The sequence below is a fragment of the Mixophyes fleayi genome, chromosome 5, assembly GCF_038048845.1.
Source record: "Mixophyes fleayi isolate aMixFle1 chromosome 5, aMixFle1.hap1, whole genome shotgun sequence".
NCBI classification, from domain to species: domain Eukaryota; kingdom Metazoa; phylum Chordata; class Amphibia; order Anura; family Limnodynastidae; genus Mixophyes; species Mixophyes fleayi.
Genome location: NC_134406.1, coordinates 255,610,026 through 255,624,824, shown reverse-complemented (window position 1 = coordinate 255,624,824; position 14,799 = coordinate 255,610,026). Strand labels below are relative to the sequence as shown.

The 14,799-nt window shown below is 40.2% G+C and overlaps 1 protein-coding gene across 1 annotated transcript in view; it reads left to right on the top strand.

Annotated features, from left to right (window-relative positions):
• EIF3E (eukaryotic translation initiation factor 3 subunit E) overlaps positions 1-2,842 on the top strand; it is a 29,856-nt gene extending 27,014 nt beyond the window's left edge. Inside the window, exons 11-13 of the mRNA XM_075213961.1 lie at positions 889-991; positions 2,193-2,327; positions 2,681-2,842. Of these exons, the coding sequence (XP_075070062.1) occupies positions 889-991; positions 2,193-2,327; positions 2,681-2,719 (277 nt within the window). The 3' untranslated portion in view covers positions 2,720-2,842. The remainder of the gene's footprint in view (positions 1-888; positions 992-2,192; positions 2,328-2,680) is intronic.
• The last annotated feature ends 11,957 nt before the right edge of the window (positions 2,843-14,799 follow it).

The following is a 14,799-nucleotide window of genomic DNA, read 5'->3' as shown; positions in this document are numbered from 1 at the left end:
GGACGTTTCATAACATTTTAGCTAAACGGATCCTGTCTTAACATATCTCCAAACTTTCTTTACGCAGCATTGCAGTGTTTTCCGTCTGCCTGTCATGGTATCGTTTTCATGCAAGCGAACAATCTTATTTAGGAAACCTAATCTGAGCTTTAAACCTTTGAATGAGTCACAGTTGTGCTCCCTGCTAGCCACTTTAAAGTTTATGTACTCACATGTCTAGCGTGAGAGTGAAACAGCCTGAAACTTACTCATTGTTTATTTTAGACAACCGAGAAGTAAATTAAAGCAGGAAACTGTAAAACATAAGCGGTAGAATGGCCATAATCGATGACTTGATAGTTGCTCATTTGCATATTAAGGTACAAGCGTTAATCAAACATTGAGCAAGGCTGGGAATTGGACAAAGAGATTAGCTGTCAGGAAATGTACATATGTTTGTCCTACCCTGGTGTAATTACAAGCACTTTGTTTCTTTAGTGCTTGATGACTTGTGGGGAGAATATGGAAATGCGTGGGATGTATGATAATTTAAGAGCCATGTTAATGTATGGAGAGGCTTGTGATGTTTTGGGAACAAGTGTTGTGTGGACACATCAAAGTGAACATCCAGCTGAGTGCTACTATGTTACTAATTGACTTAATAAGAAACACTATTCCAGACCAATTATCTCTCTGGCCTAACAGGTCTGGGCAAAATTTAAGAAGAACTACTGTCTGACTTTTAATAGAATGCTCAGAAGTCTGGTGTAACCCTGGTTTATTGGGTTAACCCTTGTTACCAACAAGAACCTACTTTTTTCTATACATTTGTTTATACCATAACATTTCTGGCAGTATGTGTTTTTTAGGTTTTTATATGGCTGTTCTTAATCTCTCTCTATTTTCCAGTATGTTGGCTGACAAGCTGAATATGAGCCCTGAGGAAGCTGAACGGTGGATTGTCAATTTAATTCGAAATGCCAGGTTGGACGCCAAGATCGACTCCAAGCTGGTGAGTTTTATTTATTCCCTCTAGAGAACCTTCACAATTTTTTTTTTTAATTTTTTTTTACTACTTTGTTTTTTTGGTGGTTAATTATGTTTAAAGTGGTTTTGATCATCATTAATGGAGTAAATCCTTATTTTCCATAGTCATCCTCACCTCCATGAGATTTCTGTTAATTAGTGTAATAATTCAGTTAGTAGCTGGGATGGAAGAGTCGTATTTCTCATCAATCTCTACACTGACTTGAGCATTAGTTCTTCCACATACTTACGCACACCATAAAAACCTGCAGACTTGATGGTAAAGTACCAGCTCTTGACACAAGTGCCAACTAAGCGAGATCTGTTGTATCACAAATGTTCACGTAATGGAATCTTTTTAGAACCTTGGAAATCGCATGCAGTACTACAAGAGATACAAAGTGCAGTCTTAGCTTCATATTGGAATGTGTTTCCACTTACTAATCCCTTACCATGTAAGATACATTATTACCTCTGAGGCTTGTTGATCCATCCCCTTTGCCTTCCAAAAAGTCTCTTCTAGTGAACTGTGAAAGCAGGGCAGTGTGATCCCTTCATACTGCATGCATTTAGATGGGTTAGACACAACTTTTGTATGCAGCAGAAGAGTGAATAGCAAAAATGTCAAATCCTTTTCTTTGGTGTATATGAATTGAAAAAAAGAAATCAATTATTTTTAAATATATCTTTTTAAGTTCCCTTTTTATCGGAATTTTGATACTCTAGTTATTGTAGTTGCAGTAATAAAATATATATCGCTACATTAATATTAAGCAGTAAAGTACACCTTCACTTCTGCTGCTGAAAAACAGGGATTAATGGCGACACTATGGCATGGGGAGTATGAATTTGGTGCTATAGACTGCAACATTTAATTGGTTGTGAGCACTGATTGCCCCCATCCTATTTAATAGTTCTGCCGCTGACCCCTTTTGAGCCATTAACTCACTGTATCACTATTCTTTATATTCAACATTTGTATTGTATACATTCAGTCTGTTCTTGGCAGATTATCTATTTTCACTAAGGATTCTCATTTACATAATATCAATCAACAATATACAACTTGTAAATCCTTGTCCCGAACAGTCTCCTTCCACACACTGGCCTTCTGATTTGTTTGGCTTGGGCAGTCTGATCCGAAGTACTGCCAGACTCCACGTAACGCTCTTCTCCTTATATTGTAGGGCCATGTTGTCATGGGAAACAATGCCGTGTCGCCATATCAGCAAGTCATCGAGAAGACCAAGAGTCTGTCTTTCCGCAGTCAGATGCTGGCGATGAATATAGAGAAGAAAATGAACCAGAATACACGCACCGAGGTAAGAACGGTGGACTTGTGTTTGCTGATTTGGCTGTAGGCTTGTACTAATTGCATGTGGTGGTGTTGGCTGTACTGCGGGCTGAAAAAATATTCAGCCAAATATGAGGGACATAATGATTGGTATTGGTTCCTAGTGAATTGAGGCGTTGTATGTTCTGGATAGAGGTGCCCTTTATATAACATCACTGGCGCCTGGATTGACTTAGAGCAGCGGTCTCCTGCAGTGGTTATATCTATTCTGAGCTCCTCACCCCAAACTTAATAAAATGATCTAAACTAATAAACTGAACATTTTGACACTAGTGTCCTGAAAAAGGAGATTAATGAAGTATTTTTGTTTTATCATTACAGGCACCTAACTGGGCAGCTCAAGACTCTGGATTCTATTGATGAATGAACAGATATTTCTGTAACTTCCCCTCTGTGCTGGCCTGTGCTCTCTTACAAACTCACACCTCCGTGTAAGATTGAAGTACAGTGTGTTTTGAATAAAACTGGCTACAATTGCTTTTACCAATGCTCTGTTGCGTTTTAAGTTAGTTTAATACATGTTTTATTCTGCAATTTCTCAATTGATCCGAACGTCTTGCAATGACTAGTATTTATGTAGTACACTTTGAATGTATGAATTTCATACCTAGCTCAACACCCAAAGTAATCGTGAACAATATAGACTATTGTTTCTCTATATCCGCTTGTCAGTCCATTACCTACTGGGAAGAAGTTGTGTTGTATTACAGTTGTAAAGTGCTGACTGATCATTTTGGAGAGTATAATCTAACCTAATAATTCTGCATTTATACTCCCAAGTATATTGCGACCAAATACTTTTTGTCAGGATGTTTTTTTGTTTGTTTTTAAACATATTTTTTTTTTTTTTTTTTTTGTGCTCTTCTTGTACAATTAAAGTATTTGTCACAATTTGTATGAACATAACAGGTGTATTGTTTGCGGAGCAGACCCAGATTCTGATTTATTTACAAAGCTGATAAGGGGAGTAAAATGGCTACACACCTACCTGATAAATGAGCTTACACCATAAATAGGGAGCTGTTCTTTTGTATCCTGGATGGAGGAGGGGTTTGGCATTTACGGGTCAGACTTGTCTACGGCACACAGCGTCAATCTGCAACATTATTAAGTCACTATCCTGCTTCTTTTAAAGGGGGGAAAAGTGTAATTTTACTCATTTTATAAAGCATTTGGAGGACTTTATCTTGTGCAGTAAACCTGTGAGCACCAATACATAAGTAGGTTCTGCAGAGAGAAGTGATTTAAATCAGTCAGGTTTCAAAGATCTCATTAAGAAGAGCCTGTGCGAGCTACATTTATTTAAACTAAAGGTGACATTTTAAGATGGTAGCTGTCGGTTTTCTATACCATCCATGACGGCGACTCTCTGTTCTCTGCAGAGGACATGAGATTACTTTCTGGGGTTTATTTAATCAGTAGGTAGAAAGGATTCCTTACAGTAAGAGTGGTGATCATTGAAATGTGCTCACATGAGAATTTCTGTTGACAGATGCTTTAGTTGAATTCAATAAAGGATTTGACATTTTTCTAACAAACTGGAAAATACTGGGATGCTGCCAATAATCACATACGAGAGTGTTCATACTTTCACTCGGAATACCCCTAGTATCCAGTCTGGAAAGACCCTTGTTCCTCTCAAAGGGCCATTAAACACTAATGTCCATGAAGTCCTCCACATGGAGACATCCCAACCTGCCCCCTCTTCTGGCCATGTGCTTATAAACCTTCATAATGAAACACTGACTCTACTTTGCTGTTCTGCAGCTATGTCTGGTTATCTTGCTCTAATATCTCCTTCCCCAGCTCCAACACAGATCTGTAACCAGCAAATTACTGTCCTGCCATGCACATTACCCCTGGTCAGTGGGGCTATTTCCATGTATTAGTGCCGAAAAACACCAGATATGGTACATCTTTGTTGTCCATAATGTACCCTAAAATCATTCAAGGACCAGTGTGTCTGTCCCTCTCCCAGTCTGTTAACCAGTGCTGAGGGTGGTAGGGAATCCTGTAGTGTTACAGCTACACTTTGCACCTCTTCACTGGGCTTTTTGTCCCTTCGCTCCACTCCAAACGTAGTCTTCACCCCTGTATCGGTGGCACTGATCCTGTTGCGCCCACACTAATGGGTACAGGTTTCAGCTTGCATTGAAAATACCGCTTGCATGACATTGCCCAGGTAGGCTATTAGTTGAGAGTTGTATAATTTGTTTGCTGTAATTCTTTTACCAGTTTGTTGTTTGTAGCACCATACAGAGGGCAGACTATTTCTGGTGCCCTATAAAATAAAGGATAATTATAGCTGCTGGATAATGAGTAAAGACTAAGCTAATGCAAACAAAAAACATTGTTGTGGACACAAACCTGGCTGGAACTAGTACTTGCATCACTCCCAAGCTCTCTGTCCTCGCCGATCTTCCGTACCTAGTATCCAACTAGGACATATTGACCATCAATATATTTGTAAAAAGGGGGGGGGGGGGAAGAAATGTTCCAAAATAAAACTTAGCCAGGCTGGGTCCAGCAATAACTGGACAGTGATGTGCATATTCCCCCAGCTTTTCCTGGCTTGCAGTTCCCTCCAGTAAACACAGCATCTACTGCTGAGCCTGCTGCCTGGAGTTCTCCAGACAAAGCTCTGTGGAAAGTAATAAAGCTGTATTGAATGAGTGTCTGGGGCACAGGTGGTAGCAGGGGGTGTGGTGCTCAAGAAAGTGTCCTCAGAAGTAGTCTTTTGTGTTTTAAATGTATTCCTTTTAGAGGTGTTTATTTTTGTAATGTAATTTACATCTTTAAAACAAAACAAACAGGCACCAATGGCCTTTTAATTGGATACAGGCAGGAGATTGTGAAGGAGTTGATTCGTGGATAGTCGGAATGTCTGAGCCTTTGTCACAGGTTGGACCATGAGGTTCTAGCCCTGTAACGCCACTGGTCTGTATTCCTGAAATCTGTTTATAAACTTGTCCATTTGCTCCACTCTAAGGGAATCATATTGAGGAAATCTATTCAGACAGCAATTCATCCTGTCATCCTTCACGAATACACATTGGTTATATTAAGTATTTAAAGTGAATGAACTGTGGTCTGGTGTTCTCATTAGAAAGCTGCCCAGTATGCAGAGTAATAACCTTTGTAAATTTGCAGCAGTACTAGATGTGGATCTACCCAGTAGCGGCATCAAACTGATTATCTTTGGCATAATAACGCTCTGCACTTTTTACATTGTAACTTTTGCAATTATGTGGCTATATTTTTATTGGGTTTTGTTCTAATGCAGATCTGGCCAAACCTGTGGCTCTCCAGGTGTTGTGAAACTACAAGACACAGCATGCCTTGCACATAGATAGCCAGCTGATTGCCTGCAAGGGCATGCTGGGAATTGTAGTTTCACAACACCTGGAGAGCCACAGGTTGGCCAGGCCTGTTTTAATGCATCTCGTGTTTTGAGGGGGTAACTGTAAAATAACTTCTGTAACAGCAGGTGCCCTTTCTGACCATTTGTGGTGAACTTTGTGGAGCATTCAACTGCTTCCTGAACAGGGCAGAAGGGAACTAAAACTAATTATCCTCTAGGAAGAAGTACCCAGAAAAGATCAACTGGCTTTGCTGAGAATTATCACCTCTTTTAACCCCCACTCCTCCTGTTCGTCACATCCCATCATTAGCGCCCTCAATTATCTCTTATTATGTACATAGATCATTGGCAGGATGGCATCTCCCTCGGTCACCAGTCTTCCCATGCTGTGCTCAGTTGGGGCGATTCAGGCACCATAACTCATGCCTAGGTATCACTTGAGCCATTGTAAGTTATCAATACCAATATACAGTATAAATAAAGGAACAGTGATTAAAATGCCATATTTACCATATGTCTGTAACTCATCAGTAACAATTATCACCTTGTTCCAATAGCTGTATTTGAATTACATAGTACAATGGGTTACTGTGTATTGGGCCATGTGAGAATTTGTTGTGGCATCAATGAATGGCTAATAAAATCAAGGGGAGGAAACAGAACATAACCAAGTTTTAATATCCACCTAAATTGCTTTTGGTGGAACTTTGCTAAACTAACATAATATAAACATCAGAAAACCATCAAGCTATCACCGGAGAATATATGAACAAGCAAACATTTTATTTGGTGAAAAAATGTTATATAATTTTATAGAATATTAAGTACATCGTCAGCTATTTATATAGCACCACTCATTCCGCAGCGCTGTACAAAGAACTTGCATCAGTCTCTGCCCCATTGGAGCTTACAGTTAAATTCCCTAACACAGAGAGAGACTAGGGTCAATTTGATAGCAGCCAATTAACCTACTAGTATGTTTTTGGAGTGTGGGAGGAAACCCACGCAAACACGAGGAGACCATATAAACTCCTCACAGATAAGGCCATGGTCAGGAATTGAACTCATGACCCCAGTGCTGTGAGACAGAAGTGCTAACCACTGAGCCACTGTGCTGCCCAAGTACATAGAACAATCCGAAAGACAATCTGTTTTAAATCGTCATTTAAGTTTTTTTTTGTTTTTTTTTTTTGTTTTTTTTTTTGTTTTTTTTTTTGTTTTGTTTTTTATAGAATATTAATTATAAAGCTCAATAAACAAAGGAAGGAGGTCAAAATCTAGTGTATTCCTATTATTCTAGAGCTATGACGTGCCATGGCTTCTGTCAGCACTGTAATACCCCATTCATACTGCACCAAAATCCCAGGTTTTTGCCGGGGCAAGCTCAAAAGACCCGGTTCTTGGTGCAATATGAATGGTACAAGTCTTTATTAACCCGGGTCTTATCGAGGGGTAATTCCCGGGTCGCCTGCACTATCAATGGTGCAACCTGGGTTTTTCAACCCGGGTTGCACAGAAAACAAGCTGATTGGCTGTCTGCCTGTCTTTGGAGGATGATGTCATCGGTGAAAGATTCTAGAAGGAGTTTAGGAGAAATGGTGGATGGTGACATCACCATTTTTCAGCCAATGAAAACTGCTCTGGTGATGACTCCCACAAATTGCCAGGGCACAGACTTGTGCAGTATGAATGGGGTCAACCCGGGAAATTCCCGGGTCCGTGGTGCAGTATGAATGGTGTTTCTGAGCTGGGATGCTCCGAGCCTCGGCAAAAACCCAGCTTGAAAAACCCGTGATATTGCCAGGGCTGCAGTATGAAAGCGGTATTAGTAAGTAGTGCATGCAGACAGGACCTTATAGCAATTACACAGGAATGAGGATGTCCCAATTAGATTAGGTAAATGACCCAGGCTATTGCACAAATTAAGTTAGTCCCATATTATGGGATTCCCTGTATTGAGCTTGAAATCGTGGCCATAATATGCAGGCTATTAAAGTATACATATTGCTAATTTTTTGGTGAACGTTTACTACCCAACAATGGTAAATCTAGAATAAAGAACATTATGCAAGTTATAAGGTCCTTCACTATTGTAATAGGAGCAAAACAAGTCCTTGTTTCATGAGAAACTAGAACCGCAGAGAGAAGCACTTAAAATCTGAACACATTTTTAAAACTCCATGTAAGAGACATGAATAACAAGATACATTTGTATTGTGCAAGTATCAAACTGTGCTGTATGTACTGGTGCATATAACCTTGTTTGATAATGGAAACTTATCTTTTATTGTCTCTTTCATTAAAAAAAAAAAAATTTGTAAAGGTGAAAAAAATAACACTGGAACAATCATTGCTGTTCAGTTTATGTTGGAGTGGATGTGAAGCACAAAAAAATGTCAGCATGCAGCGAGCAACCATTTGTTTGAAATTTAATGAAATGCAGACTACTACATAGTACTACCCCATTCAAGATGTCAAAATGTGTTTTTGGGGGCTGAGTTCCAGTTAAGGTTTAGCCAGTTTGGTAGATTGACAATACAGTGTCATAAGGTAATACCTGCAGCCAGGCTGTTGTGTAAGGCGTAATGAGATGTCATGAATGTGACGTCAGTGTCATGTCCTTGTCTAGCCAACCTTATTATCAGAGCAAGACAAGTGTAATGTCTGATCTGCTGCAGGTTTACCCAGTTGAGTTCATAAACGGTTGTTAAGCAACTTCCTTTTTGAAAATGTCTGGAAATATTTACAATAAAATAAAGATATTGTTGTGTATTTTACATGGTCTATTTTATTTCAGCTGCCGAAGCACCATGTTAATGAATGCATGTAGGCTAAGACATAAAGATCTCTGTTCAGGATATTGTATGCCTTTATCATCTAAAGGCTAATACCGTGGAATACTATAAGTTAAATATAAATGCAAAGTATTACTTGTGTTCTGGTGACCCCCCCCCCTAATAAATGGGGTCCCCCTCAACATCTGTGGTGGTCAGGGTAAGCCGTCCTTATTTCCTACTGTGATAAAACACGCTGGTCAGGAGCTAGGAGAGCATCCTAAGACTGCTGGGGTGCTGTCTTCAGCTCTTTTTCACGCAGGTTGCTTGCTGCACCCTGCCGTTAGAAGCGAGGACAGCCTATCCTGCCTGAAGCATACGTCGAGGACACTCCGGATTGGATGGATTCTCAGAATACAGATAATATTTTGAATTTATTGCTACTTATAGAATTCCATACAACATTTTTAATTTATCCTTTAATGAACATTGGATGAAAAAGGTATGATAAATAAACTAATCAACTCTTCTCATAAAGATTGTATATTTTCTCTTCGATAAATGACAAGGACATTTCCAAAAATTTACATGTGTGAATAAATAAAATAAAAAGTTTTGAACCCTGTACTATTACCTTGTTAAGATATTAAACAACTATTTTTCATTGTGACCAAATATATTGGCACCCTTGCAGGTTTTTTTTTCTAATAATGCCCCGTTACTTCAAGAAAACTGTTGAAATTAAAGAAAAAAATGGTATCCACATTTGTATTTCTTTGGTTTGCAGTGCAATAAAACACAAAAAAACTGAAAACTAGTAAGTCATAGCTTATTCCACACAAATGTTTAAATGGACCAGGTGAAATTATTGGCACTTATTAGACATAAGTAAAAATAATTAAATTTCATTCAGGTGATTCTCCTTCGCTTTGGAACGATACCCACCTGTGGTGAGTATCAGGTGCCTGCAATATAAAAATCACTAATAAAATGTGCTTGAATAGAGAAAAAGACTCTTTCTCCCATTTTGTGGGACTGTGGGCCTGATTCATGATTTTAGCTAAGCCTGTTTGCTTAGTGAATCTTGCATGAGCTAGCTCTGTGAATGCCCTGAAAAGGGCCTTATAGCAATGACTGCAATTGCATGAAATTCAAGTCTGAACGCAAACGACACCACTCCCTGTGATTCGAGAGGCGGATCGGGGAGGAAGAGGCGGACTAACACAGGCCACGTACATTTATGGCATTCCAACACAGATGAGGCAGATATAAGTCCTAGATTTTTTGTAAAATATTATTTGAACTTTAATGTTTATATAAATGATAATACTGATAACAATTGTTATTTTATGCTTAAATTTTTTTTTATAAACGTTCTGATGTGACGTTTTATTGTACATGCGCTTGTGCATATACTGCAGTCTATTGAGTGTGTCTGTGTACGGCAAGAACTGTTTAGGCAAAGTAAACTTCCACCCAGATTCAACGGAGACGGATCTGTTTACATTTAAATACGGTCCGAACTACACAAAACTTACATCCTTTTTTTCGTCTTTTCTAATGCACCTTACGTGCAAGTTGCATTTGGACTTGAATCCAGTCCTGTGTGTACTGCAAGGGGCATGGTAAAAAGTAAAACAGAATAGTCAGACAGAAGATTATGGACACATTCAAGCTCCACTGAGACCTTCCACTGTAGGTAATGTTATTAGGAGGTTTAAGGCCCATGGCACCCAACCTCCTTGGGCGTGAGAAAAGAATGAAGATTGCAGCGGTCGTTGGTGGGGGGAGCAGGGTAGTAAAAAAACCAAAACCATACTCACGTGATTGCGGCGCCGGCGTCCCTCCTCTATGCTGCTCTGTGCTCTATTGCTCCAGGCTGACTGAATGCCGGGTGTGACATCATCATGTCACAATGTCACACCCAGCATTCAGTCAGTCTGGAGCAATGGAACACAGAGCAGCAGAGAAGACAAGAAGGAAGAGAGAAGTAAAGGTAAGTGAAGGGAGGAAAAGGGGGGGGCAGCATGACACAAAGGGGTTAAAGAAAGGAGGGACAATAGCAGTATGACACGGGTTAAAAAAAGAGGGACAATAGCAGCATGACACAAAGGGGTTAAAGAAAGGAGGGACAATAGCAGTATAACACAGAGGGGTTAAAAAAAGAGGGACAATAACAGCATGACGCAAAGGGGTTAAAGAAAGGAGGAACAATAGCAGTATGACACAAATGGGTTAAAAAAAGAAGGGACAATAGCAGCATGACACAAAGGGGTTAAAGAAAGGAGGGACAATAGCAGTATGACACGGGTTAAAAAAAGAGGGACAATAGCAGCATGACACAAAGGGGTTAAAGAAAGGAGGGACAATAGCAGTATGACACAGAGGGGTTAAAAAAAAGAGGGACAATAGCAGCATGACACAAAGGGGTTAAAGAAAGGAGGAACAATAGCAGTATGACACAAATGGGTTAAAAAAAGAAGGGACAATAGCAGCATGACACAAAGGGGTTAAAAAAAGAAGGGACAATAGCAGCATGACACAAAGGGGTTAAAGAAAGGAGGGACAATAGCAGTATGACACAGGGGTTAAAAAAAGAGGGACAATAGCAGCATGACACAAAGGGGTTAAAGAAAGGAGGGACAATAGCAGTATGACACAGAGGGGTTAAAAAAAGAGGGACAATAGCAGCATGACACAAAGGGGTTAAAGAAAGGAGGGACAATAGCAGTATGACACAAATGGGTTAAAAAAAGAAGGGACAATAGCAGCATGACACAAAGGGGTTAAAGAAAGGAGGGACAATAGCAGTATGACACAGAGGGGTTAAAAAAAGAGGGACAATAGCAGCATGACAAAAAAGGGGTTAAAGAAAGGAGGGACAATAGCAGTATGACACAAATGGGTTAAAAAAAGAAGGGACAATAGCAGCATGACACAAAGGGGTTAAAAAAAGAAGGGACAATAGCAGCATGACACAAATGGGTTAAAGAAAGGAGGGACAATAGCAGTATGACACAGAGGGGTTAAAAAAAGAGGGACCATAGCAGCATGACACAAATGGGTTAAAGAAAGGAGGAACAATAGCAGTATGACACAGAGGGGTTAAAAAAAGAAGGGACAATAGCAGCATGACACAAAGGGGTTAAAAAAAGAAGGGACAATAGCAGCATGACACAAAGGGGTTAAAGAAAGGAGGAACAATAGCAGTATGACACAGGGGTTAAAAAAAGAGGGACAATAGCAGCATGACACAAAGGGGTTAAAGAAAGGAGGGACAATAGCAGTATAACACAGAGGGGTTAAAAAAAGAGGGACAATAGCAGCATGACACAGAGGGGTTAAAAAAGAGGGACAAAAGCAGCATGGCACAGGGGGTTAAAGAAAAGAGGGACAAGCAGCATGGCACAGGGGGTTAAAGAAAAGGACAAGCAGCATGGCACAGGGGGTTAAAGAAAGGGGCAAAGGCAGCATGGAGGGTGCAGTGTGATCATAAGGGGGCATAGCGTGGTGATGATAACGGGGCACAGTAATGTGTGTGTGATGGCACGGAGCTTTTGGCAATGTAGTGTGTGTGAGGTAGATGGTGGCTAATTAATGGCTGCTATTTTGTTTGCGGGGTAATGGGAATACTATTTTAATGTTGGGGCTGGAGGAAGGCCTAATTATTAATAATGGATGTTATTGATTTAACGGTGGGACTGGTAGGACAGAGCAGCATAGTGTGTGAAATGTTGTGATTCTAGTAGGGACAATATCAATGTTTGGTGAGTCCAGTGGGCGCAGGCCAAGACCAAGACTGAACTCTTTGTGTTCACACTGCATTCTTCCTATACTACACAAGGGTGCTAGATGTCCTGAAAGTCAGGAATGCTTGGACAAATGTCACGCTCCGCGGAATTCAGGACCTATTGATTTTATTGTGCTAGACACGCCCCAACGGCGCATTGCCACACCCCCAATTGTGCGACCATACACACTGTTGCTTACTCAACTATAAGGGGGGGCCCCATGAATTTTTTGTACCGGGGCCCTGAATTCCTCTTGGCAGCCCTGCTTCCTAGTGAAGTAGGCAGGCTTTGGAGCTTCCATGACACGATTCTCGAGGAAATGCATCATTTAGGCCCTGCCCCCGCAGTAAAATGATGCATTTCTTGTCATCGCGTCACAGGAGCTAAATTATGCGCTTTTCCGAGCCCCGCCCCCACATATCAACCTGCCCCCCGGATCTCCTGGAGGCCAACATTGAAAAGTTAGCAAGTATGATCTTATCTCATCCTTCATTATGGCTATTCATCATACGCGCCTACTTTTTGTACCTCCCACAGAGGAGAGGTGCCAAGGGCGAGAATCACATCCTCCCAAAACAGAGACAGGGCCCCATGGAGCAAAATGCATCACAACGACCCCGTCCCACTTCACAAGAAAGACAAGTGGGATTGGGGAGGGTGGCCTCTGTCCAGGGAGTCTGGGAGGACTCCTTAAAATTGGTGAGTCTCCCGGACGTTCTAGGTAAGTAGGCAGGTATGCTGGTATTGCAGATATTGCACACTCGGACTTATATCTATCATCAGAGAACCGTTTTATAACTAATATCTGATTTGTAGGTCAGGGTGGTGATGCAGTAGAAATCCGTGTTTGCTGTATGACTCATCCCCTTTCCTCTTTGTCTTCAGTGATCCATGGTTTCTGTCTATAAAGGAGTGTTTATCTTATTGAAGAGACATGAGAAATGCAGGACTACAATGACCCTCACGCAAAGACATCTCACAGTCCAGATTCATGCCGCTCATCTGTAAATAGTACCGTCTTCTACCTTTATATTACGCAGCAGGAAAGACACTTCAGTGAGCGTGGAGATCAAACGCCAAAATTTCTAGTCTAGTCTGGTAAAAAGAAAGGGATTTAAATCCAAAGAAGCACCATATGTAAAGCATTTATATGAAGAGGATTATAGCAATTTAAACCAAGTGTCAACTATATATAATGGTGTTTATGTAACAGCATACATGATGTCCGATATATAGCGTGCTTTGCATCCTGACGGTTATCTATCTTAGCTTGGCCGACCACTGACGTGTGGATCTCAATTCATCTCTGTTACTACTAAACAAAAAGAATTTGAATTTATTTTATATGAACCGCCGTAAAAATAGCACGGTTTTAAGAGGATAAATACACAAAGCATTCTTTCACATCGGCACGCAGAATTTTCTGTATATGAAACACTGGCGAAAAGGTCTGTTGGGATATGCATAATGTCCCTTTTTTATATTAAGGGACCTGATAGTAAATTTTATGTCTGAATTCATAATGCAAACATATGTTAAGCTGTCATATGAACAGCTGCTGAACTTAGTTACTACATACTAGTAATCGCTGCTCAAAAATAATTCTACCAAGTCCAGGATGGAATTAATGGGAGTTTCTACCACCTCAAGATGACTTTTTTGGCTTGTACATACCCTCCTGTAACTTTATCCTGCATGCATTGCATTATAGCTTCCTCCTATGCTTTTTAGCCATGTATGTACAGCATCTGACTTATATTTATTCTTTGTTGCCTTGGGATGTGACACAGTGGCATAATGTTCTTTGACTTTGAGACTTGTATTCAAACGGCAACTTTGTGTAGTAGACCTGGGCAACATAACTACACAGACTCTGCCTCATGATACAAAATACAGAACTAAAGGCACGGAGGAAGCAAGGAAGAAAAGGTGATGTGTTTAGTAAAAATTGCAGAAATTCATGTAAAAACAGTAAGTGAAGGTCGATGAAAACCTTTTTGAGGGAAACTATCATGAAAATTGAGCACTATTATTATTATGGACATATATAGATCGATACATACATTAGGCGCTGTCTTCACACACACTGGGAAGAAGGATGTGTATTTCATATAGGAACAATGTCCAAATTTCAATAATCTGGAGTATGAAACATAATACACAGAAAACTGATGGTGAAGTATGTTGGCAAAAGTGTGATCTTGATAAATCTTTAACACTCCTATATAACTATATGCCCGTGCCAGATATTGATGGTACATATAACACCCGTGTTTTTACTCTGTGGAGGTCCCCTATAGGGTATGCGCTTACTCAATGGTAGAAATAATCAGGCCCTCAGAGGATATAGCGATATTTCACTTGATCCAAATGTTTCTCTTGGCGATTTTCACCCAAAAATAAGAAGAATAAAACCAATCTGGTGCATTACCTTTTATAACAATCAAATAAAATACAAATACATATTGCTCGTACCGGAAAGCGGATTAGTTCTCGCGTGCAACAACAAGGTGG